This window comes from Rosa rugosa, chromosome 2, assembly GCF_958449725.1.
Source record: "Rosa rugosa chromosome 2, drRosRugo1.1, whole genome shotgun sequence".
NCBI lineage: Eukaryota > Viridiplantae > Streptophyta > Magnoliopsida > Rosales > Rosaceae > Rosa > Rosa rugosa.
This window is the reverse complement of record NC_084821.1, coordinates 48,782,165-48,808,945: the sequence shown is the minus strand read 5'-3', so window position 1 is coordinate 48,808,945 and position 26,781 is coordinate 48,782,165. Positions and strand designations below refer to the sequence as shown.

The 26,781-nt window shown below is 39.5% G+C and overlaps 2 protein-coding genes and 1 long non-coding RNA gene across 3 annotated transcripts; 1 reads left to right on the top strand and 2 right to left on the bottom strand.

Annotated features, from left to right (window-relative positions):
• Positions 1 to 489: 489 nt before the first annotated feature.
• On the top strand, positions 490 to 1,260 carry LOC133727773 (uncharacterized). Its single transcript, XR_009855352.1, has 2 exons — positions 490 to 887; positions 946 to 1,260. It is a non-coding gene; the product is annotated as an uncharacterized LOC133727773 (long non-coding RNA).
• Positions 1,061 to 2,768, bottom strand: LOC133727772 (uncharacterized). The gene is made up of 2 exons (XM_062155174.1): positions 2,373 to 2,768; positions 1,061 to 2,173 (listed from the first exon to the last, which is right to left on the bottom strand). The coding sequence occupies exon 2, from the start codon at positions 2,141 to 2,143 to the stop codon at positions 1,277 to 1,279; it is 867 nt and encodes a 288-aa protein (XP_062011158.1). The 5' UTR covers positions 2,144 to 2,173; positions 2,373 to 2,768; the 3' UTR covers positions 1,061 to 1,276.
• Positions 2,769 to 10,885: 8,117 nt separating this feature from the next.
• Positions 10,886 to 15,150, bottom strand: LOC133727771 (PAP-specific phosphatase HAL2-like). The gene is made up of 4 exons (XM_062155173.1): positions 14,663 to 15,150; positions 12,820 to 13,507; positions 11,797 to 12,157; positions 10,886 to 11,127 (listed from the first exon to the last, which is right to left on the bottom strand). The coding sequence occupies exons 1-3, from the start codon at positions 14,814 to 14,816 to the stop codon at positions 11,854 to 11,856; spliced, it is 1,146 nt and encodes a 381-aa protein (XP_062011157.1). The 5' UTR covers positions 14,817 to 15,150; the 3' UTR covers positions 10,886 to 11,127; positions 11,797 to 11,853.
• Between the last annotated feature and the right edge of the window lie 11,631 nt (positions 15,151 to 26,781).

Genomic DNA, 26,781 nt, shown 5'->3' with positions numbered 1-26,781 from the left:
AGTACTATCCATCATAAATTCACAATTCACAATCTCCACAAACAATTGCACCCACCATCTCTTTCAAAGTTTCAATTCCATCACCTTCCACATTATCTTTGTGCTCATTAAACTCAGGAAATTTAGACCCCAGATCAAAATTAGGGAGCAAGCAAAATCAAGCATCATTAGCAGTAGTAAAAGTTGGTACTTAGTCTTGAATTGTCTTGAATGAAAATGGTGCATTTGTTTTGGTTTTGAGTTTTCATAAAAATCGATTGTGTCTTTCAATTGAATGAAACTTTTACTTCTTAAAATTGTCTAAATGAGGCGAAACTTAGACATATTACTTTTCTTTCAATTTCGAGTATAATTACAAAAACAAGTCAAATGAGTATAATTTATTAAACGAGCTTCAATTAACAAGCCAAACTTCTTATAGAATACAAGCGGCTCACGAAGTTTACGAATCAAGCATAAAGTACTCACCATTTCAAATGGTCAAAAGTGGAACAAGCCAAAAACAACCTCCAGTGCTATCCAAACAATTTACAAATTACAACCCTAACCAGTAACTTGATTGATAAACTTCAAAGTTCAAACACACATGAAATCCCTAAAATCCCACTAACATAAAATCTAACAACTCACAACCTCCAATCGTCACACTCACACGTTAGCTATGTCACAACCCATTAGCACCAACACCATCACTATGAAGAATCTGCTTGTTGGCTAGTCCAGAAAAGAAAAAAGATCACAACTTTAGAATCTCCTACAAATCGAACCCAACTTTTTTTTCTTTGCAGAATCACCAAAAATGATAACTACACAATCCACATGAAATGATTCATGTTAGCACACATTAAAACTTATTCACACAAAATGATTGATTCTACTACATAAAGGTTTATACAGAATCATTAAAACTTATTCACACAAAATGATTGATTCTACTACATAAAGGTTTATACAGAATCATAGCAACGCAACCAGCTTCTTCATTACAATTCCATTAACACATAAAAAACCCCATAACGTTATATATAGATAGAGTATAGATCCAACAAACTACTCATGATGAACTAAAATTATACATGTATATTTAGCATCTGGCCATCTGGGTCAGCTTCGCCTCTCCAGACATTACAAAATAAAACCCGGAATTAAAAACCCATTAATCGTTTGATTAATCCCATCATTAATCAAGCTCTTAAAAGTTGTGGTTGTTATGTATTTCATATAGGTAAAATTATACTGTTTGGATATATATGGGCCGGGTTTGGGCTTCAAAAAATCAGCATCTCCAGTCCAGCCTGACCTCTCCGAGCCCAAAATAGTGGTGACTGGGCTTCCGAAACGACACGATTTGACTGCTGACCATGAAGGCCGTGACCCGCTCCGAGACCCGAATGTCCTCCATCTTCAGCTCCTGCAGCCTCCGCACGTATTCCGGAACGTGCAGTAGGTCCCACACCACCCCGGACCCACCGGGCTTTAAGACCCGGACCATCTCACCGACCACCCTCATCCTCTCCGCCGAAGCCTCCACCGTCCGATGCCCGTACTCCTTCCCTACGGTGTGGACGAACACGGCGGATACCACCACGTCGAAGTAGTTGTCCCCGAACGGCAATCTCCTGGGGTCGCCCTCACGGCAGGTCACGTACTCCCCGACACCTTCCAGCTTGGCGGTCCGCAAGGTGGAAAGGCTGGTCATCTTGGACCGGTCCAACCCGACGACCCGGCCCGAACTGCCCTCCTTCTTGAGCTGGGTGGCGACGGCGTTGAGGAGGATGCCGCGGCCGCAGCCGAGGTCGAGGGCGTGCTTGACGGTTGACCAGTCGTTGACGGAGGCGACCATGCGCTGGACGACGTCGTAGTGGAGGGGGAGGGAGGAGTGGAGGAAGTGGAAGGAGGCGAAGAAGAGGCAGAGGGCGGAGAGGGCGGTGACGGAGCCGGTGAATCCGGCGGCGAAGCGGGCGGAGCCGATGGGGAGGAGGCGGTGGAAGAAGAGGGTGATGGGGTCGAAATATGTGAGGTAGAGGAGGGACAGAATGGTAAATAGCACGGCGTGGAAGAGTAGGAACAGTATGGTCTGCCACTGGTCGAGCCCGTATATGGCGTAGATCTGGGTCCAGTCTCTGTTGCCCGATTTCCCCATTTTCCAATCTCCGAAAGAAAACTTGCAAATCTGTCACAATGAAAAAACAAAAACACCAAATCATCAGTCAGCAACTAACTGAAAATGAAAGATCTGGATTTTATAATAGTAGCAGCTTTTTCAACTTAGTTCTTGGTTGTTGAGAAAGCAAATGCTTTACTTTCCGGACCTTTTCTCGGCAACCGAACCGAGCCGGAGACTATATACAGATATGGGTTGCGAAACTTACAGTTGATGAAGAGCTTGGATCAGATCAACTGGGTGGAGGGAGAGAGAGAGAGAGAGATGGGGGGATTAAAAGAAGGAAGAAGAAGGTGTCATTCAGTGCGGGAAATATATATGCACAAGTTGTCAGTAGTGTAGTTGGAAGACCATAATGAATGATGATTTCAACACGTTTTCGGGTTCGTCGGGTTGTGGCTTTTTTCCCCTACTGTAAAGAACGAATCAAAGAAAAGAAGGGTTTATAAGGAGGAATTGGGATTGGGGCTGGAACCCAAAAAACGGTTTTACTGGAAATTCTTACTCTCAGAGACAGAGAGAGTTCCAGTGGGTGGTGTGAACTTGTTTTTTTGCACGGGGTTTTGAATTTAAGAGGAAAGGGAGAGAGAGACAGGAGGAGAGGAATTTTGCTTAAAAGTTGGAAGGAGAAGTAGATATAGATGTTGAGTGGTTAACCGGGGAACCGGCTCGGCAGGTTACTGACCTTTTAGGAAGGTGGATATTTATTTTCTGGTTTAAAGTTGGAGATTTTGAGATTAAAAAATAATAAGTGGGTATATCTTTGTAATCATAATTTCGCCATATAATGATGATTTCTTTCTATCTAACGGTAAAGTTCTCTTCTTATGTTTTACCAAAAAAAATTATGAACGGTTTGGTTGTGATGGTAACTTTTTTTTTTTATTAAAAGTAATAACGGAAAATGAGCCTTCCAGTTTTGTACCTTTATTAATATCTTGTTATAGAGAAATACTTTATGGACTAGATAAAACGGTTGTTCTCTATTAGGCATTCTCATCGACTCACGCACATTGCCTCCGTAAGCAAGGATAGAGAAATTTGAATGAGAGAATCAAATCTATATCAGTTTCGAAAATTATAATGTGATATTTTAGGATATGTCATGAGTTACTTTCTACAGTCAATGTACTAAATTCTTGTATATGCCTATCGTGCTTGGCCATCGTTACTCATTGAATTTGGGTGGTAAGGGTGGAGTATGAATTGTTCATATCATAAGTATCGTTATTGTTTCACAAACCTATAACAATTATCTGGTATGTTAACAATTTTACCACGTCCGGGCGCCCTAACTCTAAATTTAGGTCAATGAATTAATATCAAATTAGCAAGCATTACATGACTAATCCAAGTCGGTGCTTTGATTCCACTATCTTTCACAACTTCGCAAAGCTGAGTTTTTCAAGATACCTTCCCATAGTTTCAAATCATCCATGTCCTTCTGCATTGACATTTTAATCTCCTACCATATTTTCATGGAAGCTTCACCATTTCACAACTCTACGCATTGAAATACATTCTTTTTTTAGTACGTAGTTTAGACATTGAGTCCGGCAACCGAACGCGTCTTTCTTTTTGCAAAGAACTGTTCAATCTGCCAGTGAATCTTACTGGGCATCTTCTTGCACCGTTAGAACGTACGTTGAAGCCAAAGCCAAAGCGTAATAATAAGAAAAAAAATCGAATTGAAAATGAACTGGGGACAAACTTAAAGTGTGTGTGTCCTATTAGAAATAAAAAAGAATTTTGCTGCCGTTGTTAAAGTTTTTTTCCGGCAAGTTTGAATATTACGTATGAAATTAGGATCCGCAAATCATGGACGTGGGTGATCTTGACCGTAGATAGAGGGCAGCAGAGGGTCTCCTTCCTCTTGAGATTGATGTTTAAATTGACTAGTTCCTTTATTTAATGGCATTTTGACACAAAACTCACTTCACCAGTCACTCACGGCTCCAGTCCAGTTCAGGACTACTACCTTTCAGCTTCAGTTGTTCCCTTCAGAATAGGCCATATGCCTCCACCCAAATACATCTCTATTCTTATTCTGTTATCATAGAAAATGAAATATTTCTTAAAAGAAAAAGACTTGAGACCTAACTTGGTGGTTTTTTTTTTTTTTTTAATGACAGGAGAGGTTTTTGGTTCTAATTTTTTATCATTGTTCATACAACAATTTGTGATTGCTGATTAAATTTAGATAAACACACTTTTCTTTTTTTGTTACATTGGAAGGAATCGAGCTTCTAAAATAAATCTAACCATTACCCTCCTTAATCTCCTCAACCTCTCACACTACTTAGGCTGACTATAATGATAATTTAGGTCAACTATGTTTGACAACTATTGAGAATATTTTAAACGAGACTTCATAACAGCGTACTTTGTTATTGACTCGCCTTATTCTATATTGTTTCAAAAGAAGGTGCAAAATAATAATGCATTGTGCACATTCACGTCAGCAGTTACTTCATAAGATTATCTTCTCTAATGAGATGGTTTCCCAATCTTGTAAATTACATTTGAGATGAAGTTCTTTAATAGTATATACTTAAAAAGGACCCTAGAAACTCTAGGTCTCTTTTCAAACTTTTCGACCAACCCCTTTGTCAATGAAGGTAAACAAGTCTTGATCTTAACCCCAGCACGAGGCAACCACATTAACAAGGGACGTCATAATCTTACATAGTCGAAAATTTCCCTAATGTTGTGAAATGACAAGTCCGTACATACCTAGCGTCCGCCTCACCGTCCTACTCCATCCAAGCAAGTTGAAGGTCGACATTATAGCTAGTCTCCGAACGTCTCAAGCAACACGGCATAGAATGCTTGAAACCCTAAGACGACCCAAGATGACATTTCTCTCTTTTTTTTCTTGACCAAAAGCATATCCAACGTACGAAATTAATCATAAACAAATTAAAAGAAAAGAAAAAAAAGAAAGGTCACTGTGGTAGTTGAAAATATAAAAGAGAAAGTCATGTAAAATTAAATAGAGCTAGGTCCCATTTTTGTCTTTGGAGAAAAAGTACTTGTCCCCAACGACGCTGATAACGCGGGATATGACATAGACTGACACCGTAGCCAAAAGTCGCTACCCAATTTCAGCTAATGCTAAACAGCACCGACTGGACTGGATTGGTAATCCCATGAATTAAAACTCTTAATTATAACTAATTCCATAACCAGCTAAAGTGTTACATCACCTTTCTGATTCAATCAAAACTTGGTCTTTAAGCGTGAGCTCTTTGATTAATTGTGTCTTATGTCCAGTGTATAGTAGCTTCATCTGATTGATTGTGTCTTATGTCCAGTGTATAGTAGCTTCATATGATTGATTTGATGTAGCTATTCTTTCAAGTTATAACCAAGCAGTGTTTTTGGCTCTTTAAATTTAATTTGGTTTTGGTTCATTTTCATTAAAAAAAAAAACGATACGATTTTGATTCTTATATCGACTTATCGAGTGGTTGATGTTATTAGAGTTTGGTCCATTTCAAATCAAGATAACTCATTAGTCATTTTACATGTTAGAAAATTGGCCTTTTTTTTTTTCTTTTTACACATTTTACAATATAAATAAGTTAAATCTGGATCATCTAAAGTGAGTTTTTGTAAAGTTAGATAAATTTTGTGTAATCATAATTCTTCGTATCATCTAATGGCTAGTAAAATAACCACATCACTTAATACAACTCAAACAATTTTTCATTCCCAAACTATCATTTACGGGGGCTTAATACCACTTGAACAATATTCTTTTTCACCGACATTAAGAAAAAGACTAGCCCTAACTGTCCTAGTCACTTATGTGAGTTTTGCTCGCATATTCTCTTAAGAATATATTCTGGGCTTCAATGGTAAATATTCCATTGTTATATCAGTAAATCAATCATGAAATAATACTTTCATTTCACGCATAATTGCAATAAAATCAAACGTGCGCCTATAACTGTATAGAGTCCCCCAGCGATTAAATCAAAAGCCAGAGATTGAGAATTATACTGAGACCAATAGAAACCAATCATCTCAAAGGTGAAACTACTGATGCAAATCAAAGAGCAGAGGAAATTAAATGGGTAGAAAACAATAACTGGCAACTGCTAAACCCATACATATATGCCATTGAAAAGGGGCAATGACCAGATCGAAATCTTTCATGGAAAACAAACAGAATTAATGTCAAACCCTAAAATTTAAAATTTAAAACCAAACGAGGAGGTTGAAATCAAAATCGTAATCACCAATTGAAATCTGAAAAGCCTATTTATCATGATAGGGAGATAAACAGAGAAAGAGAGAAGAGGAGATCAGAGAGTTTAGCATGTTTTTTCTTTATTCCTTGTTTGCGTCCCCAGTTCTTAAAAGGATTCATGGCACTATTTCTTTTCTTTTCATTTTCTTATTCTGATGGAGTTAAGGACACGTCGGGGACAGTTTGGGAAGAAAAAATTGTTTGAGTAATGTTAAGTGAAGGTGCTGCTTTACTAGCCATTAGATGATACGAACAAATAAGATTACACGAAATTTATATAACTTTATAAAAACTCACTTTAGAGGAGTCGGATCCGTGTTGAATCGTGCGACATGATTAGTGTTGTAACTTGTAACTCATATTATAATTAACGATATAATTAATTATTTATGAGGGCACAATATCACAACATAAAATATTTATTTCACAAACAATATTACTATTGTCCACGTACACTTAATCACCTTGCATCAACAATTGCAGATTTAGCATACAGCCCCTCACCTTGCATCAATATTACTATTATTACTCCCGCTTATTCTCAACAATTAATCTCATAATATAATTATAGACTCGAAATTAACAATACAATTTCGGACGTGTCAAAATCAACATTTTCTTCCCAATCAGTAACCGTCACTAATTCTATCTTTAGACTCACTAACAGACCGACATCATGAAAAAAAAAAAAAAAAAAAAAACTATTGTTAGTTTCTTCCAATATATTTCATATTATCTAATGAACTCATTACAAAACCAGAGTATTTGTTTTCCATCAATGCTGCAAATCTGCAATCCTACTTCATTGATCACTTTAAATGGCAAAAACCGAATTAGTGTCATGATTGCTCAATGTCATGTTAAATGTATGCAAACCGAGTAATCACGCAAAGCCTGGTTCAGGCTTTCTCAAATGAACACGTACTGTTATGAAGCCATCGAATCGTATAATAGCTAGCTGGAATTCGCCTATCACCACTTGAACAATGTAAGTTATCGATCCTTCCATGAAGGTATTCATAAACAGACCGACCCATCTGAGTTGAGTCCTCCCTCAAATCCGTAAAGATTAGATCAAAATCGGCAAAAACCATTCATAGTATAATAGTAGAGAGGTATTTTATTCCAAAGCGTGAAGCACTAGATAGCAGAAAATTCTCATGACGCGTCTTTAGAAACCTAGCAGTATAAACTAATCAACCAGGATTAAGATCGATTCAAGTCTACAGATCTCATTAAGGATTAAGAACAAGGACATACAAATGCATGATAGATATAATAGTTCAAACCACACATGATGGCATCAGAAACCATCCCCAGTTTATGATTAATAATAACACAGACAATATTTTAATTTGACATGTTAATCAAGATTCAACATGCCTTGGGTGTTATAAACATACGAATACATTTCTCTCTCTCTGCCGTCTTTATTGTTTCTAGACAATCTTTCATTTGTTTAATTTTTTTTTTTCGATAGACTTTCATTTGTTTAATTGTTGTTGTGCATTAGATAAGTCGACATTTTGTGATTAAAGAAAGATGAAAGATGTAGGCTCTGTTGAATTTCAAGATGGAGAGATTCTGTTTTGTATGTTCCTTAGTCACTGGGGTGCTGCTACTCTGCTAGTTGGTTCATACTTCATACAAAGGGAGTGGTATTTACTGAATTACGTACTATCAAAAGTCAAAATCATTAATTTAAGATTAGTAACTTGGGTGATTTAAAAAGCACAAAAAAAAAAAAAAAAACTTTGGTGATTTAGGAATTAGGAGTATTCATAGCCTTGTTTAAGAGAAGACGAAAAGAGCATTCATAGCCGACATATTGAAAAATCTGAATGCAAACTTAAATGGTTGACATGACTCGATCCGCATAACCTACTTGATAAACAATGTCTGCCATTCAATTCGATCAATTTAAAAAAATTCGATCAATTTAACCCATTTTGGGATACCTTAATCAAAACAATCTTATAATAAAATGGTTACATATCTTCACAAAAGCATACGTATAATAAGCATACGTATAATAATATAACGATCAAACATGTATTGAATTGTATATGTCTCGACAAAGTTCAATAAACATATTAAGTGGTCATCTACGGGCTGAAACGTTAACCCAAGACCACCTATTTGTTAATCTTGTTTTCACGAGATCACCCGCAAATGACCTATTTTTTAATTCCTCTTTAGTTTCGTTCATTTCGTACAAATTTTGAGTTGTGTTGGAAATTTGACATTCTTGCTTAACAATCGATTCAGAAGTTCTACACCCTCCTTCAGTGAGAAATGTTTTTGTTTTCATGGACAATATTTTAGTGAGGCATAATTGCCAAATTTCTACCCTAGGTTTCACCTTAGTGCTAATTTGCTATCCTAAGTTTTATTTTAGCTTATTCGCTAGCCTTCCATCAAATTTGCTCATCTAAGCTTTCAAGATTAACCAATTTACTTTCATAAATTTTCAAAATTAGCCATTTTCTACCTTAGATTTTCAAAATTAATTCATGTTTGGAAGAAGAGATAGACAAATTAATACTTAGGGTAGCAAATTGGTAAAAATAATACTTAGGGTAGCAAAATGGCTAATTGTGAAAACCTAGGGTAGCAAATTGGCTATTAAGCCTTTTAGTGATGATTACGTACATTTGTCAAACAACTGGTTGGAATGAAAAAATGTACTCCTTTTGTCCGTACGTAAGACTTTATTTTAGTGGATTTTTCTAATTTGACAGCTATAGATTCACCTCTATAACTACATCGGTAGTGTTTTTCTCTTACATGGGAAAACATAGTTTATAGTATTATGCCAATCGTGATCTGAACTGACCAAAAAAATTGGATGGTTTCGAAAGGGATGCATACCCAATTGTACTTGGGTACAATTCCACCTTCAACAAGATGAAGACGATGATGAGGCTCCTAGTTTGATTGTTGTCCACAATGTCAAACACTCGAAATTTCAAAATCTAAAAAAAAATATTAGTACGACTTGTGTTTGGCATTTTTCCTATAAACTAAGAGCTGCTACTGCATGCTACCTAACCATTTATATATATATAGACCCATTGGATCAGACCTAACATTGACTAATGTTAATTGGTTTCTCTATTTAATCCAAAGGAAGGTGTCACATCTCTAGGCCTACAATTATTTCAATCTAGAATGAATTCTCAACAAATAATACTTATTTGGATCGTAATATTATTATAGGAGGAAAATGGAGTTGAATTATTAATGAATATATGATATGCTATCCAGCCAAGTTTCAACTTTGAATGAATATATCTGTTCATGGATTCGGAACCGAAAAGTCAATTCCGGCAACAGATGCATCCATGGAATTTCAGTACCGACTGCACCAGCAGTAAACTATACCAGAAAAACTGCACCAGTAGTTTTGCAGCCTGCAGCTAATTAGAATATTATTATTTTTCGGTAAGTTTAAGCTATACAACTGAAATTTCAGTGAGACACGTAAATACGTTCAATGATTTCATCTCAGAAAAAGGAAATAATGCATAATGACCCACCTCAAAGAAAATGGTAAAAAAAAAAAAAAAAAAAAAATTAAGCAATTTTACCTACACAAACTTTTCATAGCACAATGCTACAAACAAAAATTGAAATCTTGGAACAGAAATAAAATAAATTGAGCCAAAGATCTTGATCTTTCCTTAACTCTTCTACGAGTGATTTTTGTGTGGTACAGGACTATTACGTATCCGTAGTCCCGACCTCTAAGACGCTGATACATGCATACTGGAGACAAAAAAAAAATGAACGAATCACTATCAAGACATGAATCAATCAGATTATCCCGGATTAAGCAGACATGGTAGGACTACTGGATAATTGCAATAAATAGATGGGTCTTGCAAAAAAAATGATAGGCTGTGATGACAAACCTAGGTAACCACCAAGTAGTTCTTCATATGTTGCTCAATTAGTTACAGTTAAAAAAAAAAAAATTGTTTTGGCCCACGAAAATCACTCCTCAATTTTTTGTTTTAGTATGTGGAAGAGGGCAGGATTGAAAATAGCCCCAAAAGTCCCCATTAAGGTGTATTTGCTTCCCCATTGAAAATTAAGAAATCCTTGAAGATATTATTTACTTGCCTCATCCTTTAATAATATCTCGTTCAAACATGTTTTATGAAAAGCAAACCTCTGAGTCTTTTCGTACGAAGAAAAATACATAGATAAAAGAAAAAGGCCCAAGAAGTAAACTACACAAGGGCTAGAGACCTAAAAACTTCTCTGTTTGTCATAACTATCCTCTATTCCATTGGGTGAGACAAAGCCCATATTTAGGCCGAATTAGTAAAGGCGATTAGCCCAAGAAAGATGAACTCAAATGCTTTTCTGTCATAACTCATAACTATCAGAACAAGAAAGTCATTACTCATACCACCTTTAGAAGCCATCAACTGGGTGCAGCAATCCAGAATGCAAGTTCATTGCAAAATTTTCAGTTGCAGATTTCACTGATAAATATCGAGAAGAATTACAATGGTGCCATTTTCTTGAATTAGAGCACATTGGAAACCATACACTCCCCTGTAAACTTGACCCTCGCATTAGCATGTTTTCTCAGACCAGAGTTAATCCTACCAGACACCTCATGATATTTATCAAATACTATCAAATTCAAAAATGCAGGTGTGCACCGTCAAGAATCCTTCTCAGCAATTCGTTTGCCCTGAAATATCATAAAGAGACATAAATTTCCCTTGGCCTTTCAGTAAAGGATGCATACAAGCAAGCAGATTAGAGAGCGTGTGTGTGTGCGCGCGCATGCAACCAAGTTTACCACGTTCAACCTTAAGCAGATTTTGATACAAATCCAGATATCCTTAATACTTGAATTTACATCAAAAAAATTTGTGAATATCCAGCAATTGCATTTCTGAGTTTCAGTGTTTACACATACTTATTGAAGTCAGCCTTGTCAAACAGCATTTCAACTGTTTCTGACACTATATGCTATTAAGAAAGAGGGTGTTGGAATATATCAGAGATGATAACAATATGAAAAATGAACCTATTTGACAAGATTCCACCAAAATAACTTTGATATAAACAAGCAGGAGTTCTCACTTCTCATGAGTTTAACAAACTCCCAGCTACAACTTGTAAGGAATGCAAAGAGAGATTTTAACAAAATTTAGTTTGTTCCATCCATGAACCAAAGGCGGTAAATAACAATGGTGCTATAACTGAAATAAAGCTCTAGACCAACTGAAAGTGAGAACTCATACACATCAAGTCATATCGGAGTCTAGGACAACTAGCTCATCTCAAAGAAATTGATTCAGTGATATATAACTAATTTAAAGTTCTGTTGCAAAAAGCAATGCCAGATATTTACCTCACCAAATATGCAAATTTACCACCACAACAATCTATCGGCACGGTACAGAAAGCCTCATAAATTAGAAGAGTCCCAGCTGGCATAAACAGCATCAATGATTTTCTCATGCAGTGTGGCCCCAGAACAAACAATTATTCCTCTATCAAGGCCTTCTAAGTATGGTCCCTTTGAAAAGTCCAGGGGCCGCCCTCCCGCATCAGTGACCACACCCCCAGCCTCTTCTACAATGACAACACCTGCAGCATGATCCCATATCTTCTCCTTGTACCCTGTCCTTGCAAACTTCATGAAGAGCTCAGCATCTCCCCGAGCTATGGCTGCATATTTCACCATGCTATAGACACGCATGGGCTTCTTTCTACCATCTCATATGAAACAAAAGTACCAATTTAGAAAACCAGTAAAACTAGATGCCAAAATCTTCCCACACGAGTAAAAATGGCAAACAAGGTTGAGTTTGAGATTCATATTATAATGCAACCAAACAAAAAACAAGAAACTCAATCATTAAAGAACAAATAAAAATCACAAGAGGGAAGTAAAGCTAGGTTGTTTTGAGTAGTCTCAATTTGTTTTAGATAGCATAGTGATCTACTAAAAGAAATCACATTACAAGGAAATTGCCTCAAAGAAAAACAAGGTGATTATGAACGATTCTAAACTACAGGAAATGACACATGCTGTCAAGATCCTATTCCCTTATATCTGATTAAGGAAAATAAGTCAACAAAAAGATCAACAATCTCTGCCATACATGTGATAAACCGAGTTCATACCATTAAACAGTATTTTGTGTATTTAGAAAGAAATGCCTCAAACTAGAAAAACATACTTTTATACCTCTTGTATGATCATAGTAAGTAGGAAACTTACAATAAAAGTGCTCCTTCTAATTAGTACCTCATGTTATTCTTCTTCTTTTTTCAGTTCACTTCTAATTAATGCTCCTTCCAAAGTCCTCATTCATTATAGTCTGAAAATTGTTCACATGTATAGAAACTTATATGTGAAAAAATTTACCTTAGCCCTACGCTGTGAGCAAGCTCTTCTGTGAAGGAGTGGTTTGAATTTGCTTTCTCCACAGGTTCACAACTAGTAGCCAGTGCTGGGTCATCGATGGAAGAAACCCGAATAAGTTTAGCAGAATTTGGCCACTCAAACTTCTTATCTCCATGGATGGGTGGCTGCATCCATGCCTCCCCACTGTCTTTTCTCGCATACATCACACAACCTCTTTCCCATATATCAGGAGAAGGTGGAGACGACTTTGACATGGCTTCATGGTACTGATAATGATAATTGAGCAATTCCTTTTTCATTGGGTAATTAGGGCACCCTAGTACCCCAATAACAGCTTTTCCATCCTCAATCAAGGCTAGAGCTACAGCATATTGATCCCCACGCACAAACCCTAATGTTCCATCAACAGGATCAAGTACCCAGTGCCTTCCTTTGGGGCCTCCTACTGAGTTGCATCGGCTGATAGCCTCAAGAATTTGAGATGTCGTGAGGGCTTTTGATGGACCTTCAAGACCATACTTAGGTGCTCCAGCTAAGCATTCATTCACAGTATTCACAACAGCTTGCAGCAAACCTACTGAGTCAGCCTCAGAGAGAGTTTGTACATCTTCTTCAGCAATAATGGATACATTTTGACTCCCAAAGAATTCAGATAGTATCCAGCTAACAGTGGCTTGGACACTCCAATCTGTTAATGCACAATCCCGATGAAATTAGTCAAATCCATAGTAAATACGACCAGGGATTCAGGTTTAGAAAGTCCTTGTTTCTAAAATATAAAATCAAAGGTGCATTATACTCATCTAGAAATAAAGTCTATCCTTTAAGCATCTGCAAACTTATTTCTTCTCTTAGTTTGGGCGACTGTTAGGACTATCATCCAGGCCTTCTAGAACTGATGGGATATTTAGCTATTGCTGCACGATTTCATACTTGAAGAATTCAAAGTAATCAGAAAAGAAAAGGAATTCACCCCTTCTTCTAACAATGAAACAACACTATTCAAATTTAACACAAAACACAAAGCCACAAGATAGTATGTCTCTGCATTTCTACGAAGTGACAAAATTTGGGTCTTTACATAATGCTCTTACAAATAGTGCCTGCATATTTCTTAAATATGAATCTCAACGAACTTTTTCATGCGTAATGAGCAGATTCAAGCTCAATGTATTAAGTATTAGCCCGCAAAATCATTTCATAAGGATCACATACCATCAAACTCTTTCTCAACAGTGTTCACCTACTACTCAGTTCCTCTTATACACAGAACATGAATAAAAAGATTCTACTTGCAGCCTAAGAGAAAACTACTCCATACTGTTAGAGGAAAACCTACAATTAAAATGCACTTAGAGGTTTGTATTGTTCACATCCCATGGTTTCATTGACCTAACAATATGGCACCAAACGACAGATATGAGCATCACAACCCTGAGTCGCCACAAAGAGCATTGACTGATCCATAAATCATATTACATCTAACCTTAAAAAGGCACTACATTGCATAAGTGTGCCAAAAATAATGAAAATCCAAGCAGAAATATTCAATCGAAAACCAACAAAGCTAGAAAGCTGCATCACTACTTTAGTCATAAGAATCATAACTCATAAACAAGTTCAGCTTTCCTTCACTCAAGTTCACAATACATTCACTAAATAGTATTCTTTGTATCCTTCACTTAGTCACCACCAAAACACAGAGCACTTCCAAATCAATTTCTTTCAATTTCAAAAACCCAAAAAACTACATTTAGAACACACACACCCCAATATGTAAAAGCAAAATTCCATAAACATAATCAAGAACAAAGATTAAATTCAAAACTTTCAAAGTACCAACCTGCAATTGTTACAGGGGAATCATCGTCTTTGGACTTCACCTGGTCAGTGCTAGCTGAAACCAAACCCTCTTGAACTCTCTGACACAGAGCACAAGCCATGTGCACCACTCTAACGGCCACGTCCAACTCCTTAGCGTACTTATCGTCCTCCATACTCCAATTTCAGCAACTTGAGAAAAAAAAAAAAAAAACCCAGATGGAAAACTACCAGTTGCAAGACAAAAAGACCACGACAATCGTTTTGAGACGCCCAACTGGGGATTTGTGCAAATTAAGGTTCCTACATTCTTGGGTCGTTGATTGTTGGTGATTATTGTAATGCCGTACAATGGCATTCAGTGAATCATAGGGGCATAAAAGTATTCGAATTGGGCTTGTTTTGGGGTTGGTGTCTGGCTCCAGACAAAGTGAAGAAAAGCGCATGGAATTGATAGTGTGTGTCAAAGTTTCGGTTCAGTTCCAATTTGGAGGGTTCAGAGGACCACAGGTGTCTCTGTCACATACTCTCTTTTCTAAAGTTTCAGTCTTTGTGGAGAATTGTGCGTGATAGCTTCTTGGGCTATATGGGCTCATTTCCTAGCCACTTCAGATGTCATTTTAGTGTGAAACCAATCCATGGGCTAGTACTGTGATCTTGAGGTGTTCTTTTGGTTATAGAGGGACATCGATGTGGGATGGAGCGAGACACCGAAACCAGAACTCGAAACAAATGCTCTTATATCAGTGACCGACGGAAAATTTGGCGTTCGGTTTCCAGTATTTTTATTTTTATTTTTTATTTTTTATTTTTGTAAATGACCACATTTCTACTTTCATTATAAACATAAAAATACGTAGAGTGAAAATGACCATATATTTCAAAATGTGGGAAAAGAAACTAGAAAATATTTTTAATTTTTACACGAAGTAACTGAAAACAACAACTCGACAATTTCACTTATTCCTTTTCACAACTTAAAATAATATAGTGTTTAAGGATATCTCTATTTGTGTTTGGCCCAAACTCTAGGTTACTTGACCTAGTGGTAATAGGGTTAAATTAGAAGGATCTAGATTCCTATTCAATGTACGATTACTTTCCTTGTACGATTGAGATTCTATGCATTGTAATCCTCTATATAAAGAGGCCCCTATTATCAATGAGAATGCACAGCAAATTCCTCTCAATTTTAGTTTCTCTACAACACGTTATCAGCACGAAGCCCTAACCCTGAAACCTAATATTCGTAGCCTTCAAATCCCAGAAACCTCTGCCGCCCACCTTGAAGATCTTACCTCCAGAAGCCCAGAACCTGCAGCGCTGCCCCCAGAATCGGTCGGAAAATACCCGAACCGGCCCCCGGAAATACCGAAAACCTCTCTGCCCGGTTCGAAGTCTTCCTCACAGCCGACTGCCTCCATACTCCACCAGAAGCTGTAGCCTGACCCCAGATCACCGGAGCCGAAAATTCACCACCGGAACCGGCCTGCAACCGCCCGAACCAGCCGCCTGAAGCAACTGAACCACCGAACCGCTGCCTGCATCATCTGCCTCTGCTTCAGTCAACCGAGCCCATATCTGATCAACCCTAGGCCCAGAACTCAGCTCGGCCCAACAGCAGGAGAAGACAGCTCGGTCCAGAAGACCTGAAGCCCAACCTCTCAGCCCACTGACGTCAGCGCTCACGCAAGCGTCCAGTCAGCAGCCCACGTCAGCGTCAGAGTGCCACGTCAGCAACCGGCCGCCACGTCAGCACCTCGGTCAACCCTCCGGTCAACGACCGGTCAACGCTGGTCAATCTTTTTCCGGCGACTTATTTCGAGGTATTTTTTACTAAACGTTCCCGTTTTTTAGAGTTTTTAAATTCAATTTCTCTTCTTTTCTCGGGGACTTTCAACCTCCCTTCTTCTACCCCCCTGTCTTCTTCATAGGGGAGACCAATAGCCGAACTGTGGGGGTTCGTGCTCACTCCAAGCTTGGAGCTTGTAGAGTCCTCCAAACTTAGAGTTTGTTGAGAAGAAAAACGATCGACCACATACATCATTGTTTCGATCTAATCCAACCCCTCTTAGAATCGAATTTTTTGGAAGCGACTACGCTCGGAAATTCCTAATTTCTTGGAAGCGACTACGCTCGGAAATTCCTAATTTCTTGACTACGCTCGGAAATTCCTAATTTCTTGGAAGCGACTGCGCTCAGAAATTTTATATGTTTTCGTGGTAGCCTTTCACGCTCCGAAACTAACCCTAATTTCTTGTTCTCTTTCAGGATGAGTAACCTGAACAAATTGGACTTTGCTCCATTGGGAACAACTGGCTCTGAATATCACAGGTGGGTTCGTGATGTCCGCCAGCATCTCAAGGCCAATGGAATCCTGGATACGATTCTCGAGCCTAGCCAGGACGTGCTAACTGTTGAGCAAGCTCAAGCTTTGGAAGCAAATAGAGCAGCCTTAGAGGCAAATCAGGCGAAAGTCATCATCCTAATGACTCGTCATATGGATGATTTGCTCCAGTACGAGTGTATGAATGAAGAAGACCCCAGAAAGCTGTGGGCCTCACTCGAAGAAAGATTTGGCAATGTCCGTGACTCCCTGCTTCCTGACCTAGAAGTGAGATGGCATAGCCTCCGCTTCTGTGATTTCAAGTCAGTTCTTAACTACAACTCGGAAGTACTTCGCATTAAATCCTTAATGGAATTCTGTGGTAAAGAGATCACAAATGCGATGTTGATTGAGAAGACTCTCTCTACTTTCCCCGTCTCTGCATTGATGGTTGCTAAGAACTATCGAATCGATGTTACTGCAAGACGAATCACAAGGTTTCATGAGCTCATTGGAGCTATGAATGTCGCTGAAAAGCATGACAACATCCTTGTGGAGAACTATAATTCGAGATCCGTGGAAATAGAGCATATTCCGGAATCCAATTATAGTCGTGCCCCTAAGAGAAGGCGCCAAGAGCGAAACCCTAACCTTAGGGATACTTATGGACTTTCTGGTCCATATAATCGCTCTACTTGGGAAGGTAATCGCCAAAATAAGCGAACACGGAACCGAAGAGGTCAACGTGGAAAGAGAGAGGGAGGCAACGCCTCTGGCCATGTTGGTGGCGGCACCAACACTAAGAGCCATCTAAATGACGCTTTCAAAGCGCCTCAAAGAGATGTATGTTCTCGATGTGGAGTGTCTGATCATTGGGCACACATTTGTAGAGCTCGTGCAGAACTTGTCACCGCCTACAAAACATATTGTGAAGCAAGAGAAGCTCACTATGTGGAACAAGAAGATCAAGAAGATGATCTAGAGTGAAGGGTTAAAGACTACAAATCTGGCTGGGATCAATAGATCGCCAATTCTGTTTAAGTCTTTATTTTCCAAGAGATGTAGGCAATTGCCATATTATTCTTGTAGTAGATGCCTATGGTTTAGTCTTTCTTCAAAGTAGGCGTACTCAATGTAAATGTGATGTCTAGGAAGGTTTTGAGATAAGTGGTAATTAAGCGAGCTGTGCTCCACCGACATCTCTCTACTCACCTGGTCATATTTGCGTTGGAATTACCGAAAGAAGTTAGACGACTACCATTGTTTTGCATTAGCTAGCATTTGGATTAGATTTTCCTAATGGTTAAGAGATAATGATGTACTCCGTTGGCTTATGAATAAAATTTCGAGTTCTCTTCATTATGACTCCATTTTGATTCATGAGTATGTTACTTTGTGACTACGATGGCTGGGCCATCAGTATTAATTCAAGGACATGGAATAGCCCAAGTTCCCCTTGCCAAATGGCACCTTGATTATTCTCACAAAACTCTCTACGCTCCTAGGGCAAATCACACCCTATGAATAGCCAACGGATTCCATGCAGAAATGCATGAGGAGAACAAAAATGAGTTCCTTTGCAATACCTCTAATGATTGCAAATAAAGGCGCATCTTAGAGAAGTTTATGTGTCTCTCTAGTGGACTCTATGTCACTATTCGAGCTATTAAATCCAATAAAGTTATGAGAGAAGATCTCTTGGATTCAGACACATATTGGCTTTGTCTCGACAGGATAAGTCACCCTGGTCATGATATGATGATCCGTCTACTAAAGACTTCACATGGACACCCTCGAGCGAAATGAAGCAAGAATCAAAAATTGGTTCCTGGACTTAGCAAGACCGCAACAATTGCAGCATCTGGCGCTGCAGCTGTCTTGGGGCGCCATATGGCCGCCCAAGTCCCTTGTGACAACGCCATATATGGCGCTACCCATGGCCATGACGCCATGGATGTCAATCCCCATGGTTATAACGCCAGGGATGCCAATTTCCATGGTCATGACACCATGATGGGTGGTGTAGTCACAAACTTTGCTTCAATATGCGTCTCAAACGCTCAGGCCCAACCAAAACTCTCATTGGTTGCTTCTAAGGCCTCTTGCTCATTTTACAAAGCCACTTCCTTAGGAAAATTAGGACTGAGACCGTCCTATGCAAAGGATATGAAAATACTCATTATGTTCTTACATAGAATCCGTAGGGATTCTGTGGACTGATTCCACCAACTTGCGGACGTTTAAATATCTCATGATGTTGGTTGATATGCAAACACGCTGGTCACGTGTTGTGCCATTGTCCACATGTAATGCTGCTTATGCAACACTCCTAGCACACATCATATGACAACGGGCTCACTCCCCGAATCATCCTATTCAGTCAATTGGATTTGACTATGCTAGTGAGTTTACATCGAAGACTTTCGATAGTTATTGCATTTGGGACTGATGTTGGACATCATATTCCCATGAGCACACCCAAATGGTCTCACGGAAATGACTACGATGGTAGTCCGGACGTTAGTAATGCGCACCAACCTCCTTATATCCGCTTGGGGTGATGCAATATCGCATGCAGCTATGCTAATTCGTCTACGACCCACTGCCACTCAATCTACCTCTGCGTTACAGCTAGTGACTGGGTACAAATATCGTACTTACGCATATTTGAGTGTGCCATTTATGTGCCAATTACGCCGCCACAGCGCTCTATAATGGGTCCTTATAGACGAATGAGCAACTCAGTTGGATTTGAGACTCCAACAATCGTTCGCCACTTAATGCCCTTGCATGGCGATCTCCTTATCGCTAGATGTGCAGATGTCACTTTGATGAGACAGTCTTCCGGTCGTTAGGGGGAGATAAGAACACGAATGTTCAGCAGGAACGACAGGAATTGTCGTGGCCTGTCCCCACTATGTCTCATCTCGATCCCTACTAAAGTGACGAGATCACACAAATATGCTGCAAACATGCCCGCAAGAATGGAAGTCCCTACGAGAGGACGTAGCGCCACCCTACACAGAGGTAGGCATGGCGCCAATGCCAAAGAGAGTGGTACTCTGGCGTTATAGGTCATGGCCCCAGCTAGGATGCGTGGGAGGCCCGTGAGTTCGAATGATACTTTGGCATATTCCAACCCTTTGATCATCGACACTCAAAATCCGTCTCATGAGAATCTTCCAGGTTATGGTTATTGGTGGGGGACGCCTCAACGTCAGAACCTATTCCTGAGAATATAGAGCTCTATGAAAATTACACTAGTGTACATGAGACGTGGGATAAAAACTCCATCATAATTGATGATGAAGTCACGCATTTCGTTGCGCATGAGTTTGTTGAGTCCGATGATATCGAACCACGCTCCGTTGATGAATGAATGCCAACGTAGAGAGATTTGGCCTAAATGGAAAGATGCGATCCAGGTTAAGATGGATTCTCTAACGAAGAGGAAGGTTTTCTGAGCTAGTGATGCCAACACCTCCTAACATAAAACCTATTGACTAATGGGTCTTCGTTAGAAAGCGTGATGAGAAAAAGAGATGGCAATCTCGCCTTATGGAGCAAGGCTTCTCACAAAACGCCCTGGAATCGACTACGATGAGACATATTCTCTCGTAATGGATGTCATTGCACTCCACTACCTTGTCAGTTTGGTAGTTTCCGAATAACTGAACATGCAGCTTACAAATGTGGTCACTACGTATCTCTATGGGGATCTAGATACGGAATATACATGAAGGTTCATGGTGAACTTCATTTACCCAAGTCAAGTGGCTCTAGACCACGAAGCGCGTTTACAAAGAGGTTGAAACGCGCACTAAAGTGACTACTTGATTGGGAAGGGATATGCCCACGCGTTTCCATAACAAGTTTCGGATTCTATCGCGGTTCATGTTGGACATGATCTTCATTGGAAGCCCTTAAAGAGTTAAGGAAAACCGCTGAACACTTGAAATCCGATTTTGAGATGAATGATTATGGGAGAACACGATTATGTCTCAGTTTGGAACTTGGGCATCGTGTTGATAGATGCTTAGGCATTTTGACAAGGTCAAACCTTCAAGCACCCCCATGATCGTCCGTAATCTTGATCATGAAAAGGATCCTCTTCGTTCGAAGAATGATGACGAAGATGCGCTAGGGGCAGAAATGCCCTAGTTAAGTACAATAGACGCATTATTGTACTTAGCTCAATGCACAAGACCGGACATCTCATTTGTCATGAACTTGTTAGCTAAGGTATAGCTCTGCGCCAACGCGACGCCATTGGATTGGTGTAAAAGATATCTTTCAGTACTTAAGATGTACGATTGATATGAGCTTGTTCTATCCCTACAGAGAGATGATGGATTCAGTCCCATCACACACCAGGAACGCCGCCAACACTGGCCTGCGTCCTCTATCCCCATCCCAAAACAACATGTGTTTTGGAAGGTTTTGCTGATGTTGGGTATCTCTCTGACCCACACAAAAGTCTTCCCAAACTGGTTAAGTGTTCACCATGGGTAAAGACCGTGATAACTTGGAGGTCTACAGAAATAGACCCTAGTCGCTATATCTTCGAACAATGCAGAGATCATTGCTCTTCACGAAGAGATTCGTGAATGTATATGGATTGGATCCATAATTACGCATGTTCGAACAATTGTGATTTGAAGTCTACCATAGATGAGCCTACGAGCATTTAGGATAATGCAGCTTGTTTTGAACAAATGAAGCAAGGCTACATCAAAGCGACAACACCAAGCTTAATCAGCAACAACAGACTCTCCTCAAGATCAAAGTGAACTAGGTTCAATCTGAGGACAGTGTGGCAGACTTGCTCACTAAGTCATTGCCTAAATTCCACTTTCGAGAAACATGTTGGTAGCATCATTTGCGGAAGTTATCCAAACTCCCATGACCGTAGTCATCAGGGGGAGATGCAGACATCAGGGGGAGATGTCTACATGTATTGTCTCGAAACGTGAAGGGTGTGTTGTGCTCTTTTTCCCCTTCGACCGAGGTTATTTTTGTCCCATTGGGTTTTTGTTACTCGGCAAGGTTTTTAACGAGGCAACGAGAGAAGCACCGCGTTTGGACAACACAAGGGGGAGTGTTTAAGGATATCTCTATTTGTGTTTGGCCCAAACTCTAGGTTACTTGACCTAGTGGTAATAGGGTTAAATTAGAAGGATCTAGATTCCTATTCAATGTACGATTACTTTCCTTGTACGATTGAGATTCTATGCATTGTAATCCTCTATATAAAGAGGCCCCTATTATCAATGAGAATGCACAACAAATTCCTCTCAATTTCAGTTTCTCTACAACATATAGAGAATTTTTTTTTTTTTTTTGTAATTATCTACCTAACACATTTTTAAATTTGAAAAATATAATCTCGTTTTCCCGTTTTTGTTTACATTTAAAAAAAAATCATTTAAAAGACGTTCCTGAACATGTTAGGTTTCTAAAATGCTAAGCATAATAGATGATTGGATGAGGTAGAGCGACTGGTTAAACCAAACATGAAACACCTAGAGATAGATATCATGATTGGCAACGCAAGAGTGCCCCAAAGGAGGAGGAAGACAATTATTCAAGAAGCCGCTAGGAAACCTTAGCAGAATGTGAAGATACTATTATTTAAGAGCACTCCCATTTGATCAACTAAAATAATAACAAAAGATAATATATCAGAATAACATTTAAATAGTAAGAAACTTTATTACAACAATTTTAGCAATTAGGGACAGTACTTTATGTCGACGGTTCAGTGTGGTTCCCATGTCAATGATAATATGGGTTAGGTGACGCAGCCGAAGTAGTCGGAGTTTACAAACTATAAATTCTAAAAAAGATAAATCTGGAGTTTACCAGAGAATTTGAAAAATCTCTCAATTTTTATTGATAATAATATGAAAGATAACAGTCTACAGTCGTTTAAGGTATATTATTATTGTCTTCTAGACGCCTGTGAGAAACAAGTAGTGGTTCATCCCTGTCCGACGGCGAGCCTCGTCGCCGTCGTCGGACGGGCTATTGTTGACTCCGTGTGAGTCTGTGTGAGGCCGGATTCCTCGATCAGGGGAGATCGCAGTGGAAGTCTGTGAGGTGAGGGAGGAGGAGATCGCGGCAGTTGGTTGGTTTTGGTCCGATCCTCGTTGGCCAGGTCGGCGGTTTGGATCGCGGCTTTGGTGGAGGTCGGGCAAAGACGAGTTCGTGGGAACGCGACTGGGGGCTGATCGGATCGATCAGATCTGGATCGGTTCTTATGGAACATATTGGATATGGCTGCTCACGATGTCGCTTCTCAATGATGCGACGGCAACGACGACTGCACTTCTCCTTGGCGGATCGATGATGGCGGTCCGGCGATGGGGGAGGCGCGGTGCTGTGGACGGACCGTCGGCTGTGGCTGGGGTGGTTTTGGGCCAGACTTGCTATCTTCCTCTTCCCTGGATGGTTGCTTGGGCTTGGGCCCTCTTTTTGGGCCCGGCCTGGGCTATCTGTTCTATTTATGTTATATGTTTTATTTACTTATGTTGTGCTTGTTTTTACTGCTTTGTGTTTGTAATAAATCCCTACTCTATACCAGTAGGGCGGGTTGGGCTTTTTGCCTGGGTGTGCACTCTCAGTGCCTTGTCAGCCCTAGAGAGGAGGCAAGTCTTTATCAAATGGGTGCAATCTCCTAGTGGCAAGATGAAACAAAGTGTCGTCAGAAGTTCTGGTCGACAGCATAGTGGGAAAGCAGATTTTATTGTTTTATGGCTTTATATGAGCTTTATCTTTCCGATATGTCACAATTGTGAAGCAAATGGAGTTGTCCAGTTATCTGGTATGTCAACCCTTGCTAGTTGGTGTGTGTTTGAATACATAGGATTAGTGGGAGTTTCTGTTATTATTCGGGATACTCTCTCGTTACTAATTGTTTGGGGTTTAGGCTTTACGTCCCCCCCCCCCTTTGTATTCAGCAGTTTCATTAATGAAGGCTTGAGGGCAACTGCACCAGCCCTTATTTAAAAAAAAAAGGTTATCTAATACTAGAAAACAAATGGATTAAATTATGCTTACTACCTTGTACTTTCAAGGGTTCATCAGTTCAGTCTCTGCACTTCTAATTTAATCAGAAAAGTCTTTGCACTCTCCAATTTCATCAAATCGATCCAATCTGTCACTATTCCGTCAATTTTCGCTGTTAAAATGCTGACATGGCACCTTCTCACAGGGAAAATTCCCAAACTACCCATCGCTAGGCAGTCCGCCGACGCGTTAGTGTTGTGAATGCAGATGGGAAGTTTAGAAATTTTCCCCGAAAATTGACGGAGTGGTGACTAATTGGATCAATTTGATGAAATTGGAGAGTGCAAGGACTTTTCTGATTAAATTAGAAATGCAGGGACTGAACTGATTAACCCTTGAAAGTACAGGGTAGTAAGCAGAATTTAGTCCAAAACAAATCATAGAGTAGTTAACAATCAAGCCTAAAAGCCCACAAATTAAATCAAAACAAATCCAAAACTAACTAGAAAACCTAAAATATTGTAAAACTAGTAAAAATGCAGTTTTGAGGCCCGAAACGATCTCAGAAACCCGAAAAAGCCCATACATCGTGGCAAAGCCATGTGTTTGACTCCTGGCATAGTTTCCTTCTGGAAAATGTATAATAATTAGCATTCTGACATCGAACGCTAAATCTATAGTGTTCCTGTTTTACCCTTTGCTAAATCAATCTGCTCTTTAATCCTTTCAGCCAAACGCTCTACATCATCAGGAATGACATAGTAGTAACTAGTATCTAGTGTTATCTAGAAGCTGTGCCGATTTAGGCTTACCCTTACAACAGAAGTAGACGTCTGTTTTCTATACAAGAAAGTGGTCGGTAACTTTACATGGTGTTTGAGGTTGGAGTATCCATATGATGATTGTGCAAATATGGTATGGTCAAGCTAGCCATTGTTTGATGGATTTGAGATTGGGATCTTCATCCTCGAAGAAACCTACACATGGTGCTTAAACATCGGGGTTGATAATAGTGATTTCTACGGTTATGCCCTTAATTTGTGTTTCCGTCAACTATGCCAAGGCTTTTTGAATCAAATGGGTTGAGCTCAAATTCCAAAGGTTATACCTGGGAACCCTTTTGGCAATCTAAAATGGAGTCGTGATCCTAATAGTTTTTTTTAATACCCTCATTTTGGATTGTTCGCGGTATTCCAAAGGCTTTCTAGGCCTAGAAATTAATCCGCTGGGGGCCCGGACGACCAACAGGGCATTGCAACCCCTTCCCTAGCCACGTTTATAATTTAGTAAATAATACTAAACCAGCTTAGTATTCGAATGCAGCACGTGGGGGTTCTACATGAATTTATATTTATACCAGAAAACTTATAGTGAGAGAACATGTGTCATCTTCGGTCTTATTCGGGCTTAACTTTAAATGGAATTCAAGGCCGGGGAACAACTCAAATTATATATATATATATATATATAAATATATCAAGGTTCTAAAAATCGCTAGGCGCTAGTCGGGCGGTGGCCAAGGGACTAGCGCCCAGGCGTCTAGGCGGCGCCTAGGCAGTTTTTAATTTTTAATTTATTTTTATATCATATAAAAATATATATAAGAGTATATATAAACTTTAAATGAATATATGAAGACTTATTATAAGTTATAATAAAAGAATAATAAGATATCCTATAAAAACTATATTTTATTCCAAGTTTCCAGTGATGATTCAAACATAATCAATGAATTAAAGAGGGGAACCTAGGGCAGAGTGGAAGACCAAGTCGAAAAGAGAAAACGTGAAACACCAAAAAACGAAACAAGGTTCTCTCTCTTCCTCCTGCTCTCCTCCACTCCGTTTTTCCGCCGGACCACAGTTTTGACTTCCCCCTTCGTCGGCCCTTGCCACCTTCCTTAACAAGCCCTCGAGCCTCCTTTGCGCTGCCTTCCTCATAAAAGCTGCCAGGTTGACCTCGAAGGCTTCTCCCTCTCTATCTCCATTCTCCAATAGCTGGATCGAAATCATGAATCTCTCTCTCTCTCTCTCACGATTTCACTCTCTGGGTTAGAAATTTGAAAGCGAATCTCATCCACTTGAGTACAATCTAATCTCATTGAGAATAGAGAAGATCGAATTCGTGATTGTGGAAAAAAATTGCAATTTCTAAACCCAATCCGCCCAGATCCGCCTAGCCCTCTTAAGTCCGCCCAGATCCGCCTAGACCCGCCTAAAACTGCCTAGGCGGCCGCCTAACTCCAGCCCGCCCAATAGCTCCGATTTTCCATTACTCGAGTCGGAGAGCCGCCGCCCAGCGCCTAGGCTGCCTGGGCGGCCGAGTTTTAGAACACTGATATATATATATATATATATATATATATATATATAGGATTTTTCTCAGGTAAGGATGTCCTTAGTTTTTCTTATGGAACGGATTTACTGTTTTCACCCACTTTCCGATCACATTTTCACATCTTAACCGTTCAGTTTTTAGGTCCTAATGTATGGATCACCTCTGCAAAATTTCAGCCAATTTGGTGATCGTTAAGGCGTCCAAAACTGCAATTTACACGAACGAACCGAATCTGTCGAACCGGAACCGTTCGTTTACATTGTTGTAATTTGCAGTTTTGGATGCCTTAATGATCACCAATTTGGCTGAAATTTTGCAGAGGTGATCTATACATTAGGACCTAAAAACTGAACGGTTAAGATGTAAAAATTTGATCGGAAAGTGGGTGAAAACCGGAAATTCGTACCTAAGAAAAACTAAGGACATCCTTAGTGTAGCCGGACTGATATATATATATATATATATATATA

Coding starts and splice junctions, on each gene's coding strand:
- LOC133727772 (XM_062155174.1), bottom strand. CDS start 2,143: ATGGGGAAATCGGGCAACAGAGACTGGACCCAGATCTACGCCATATAC.
- LOC133727771 (XM_062155173.1), bottom strand. CDS start 14,816: ATGGAGGACGATAAGTACGCTAAGGAGTTGGACGTGGCCGTTAGAGTG. Junction 13,508..14,662: donor TTCCCCTGTAACAATTGCAG/GTTGGTACTTTG, acceptor GTGCATTAACAG/ATTGGAGTGTCCAAGCCACT. Junction 12,158..12,819: donor GCTCACAGCGTAGGGCTAAG/GTAAATTTTTTC, acceptor ATGAGATGGTAG/AAAGAAGCCCATGCGTGTCT.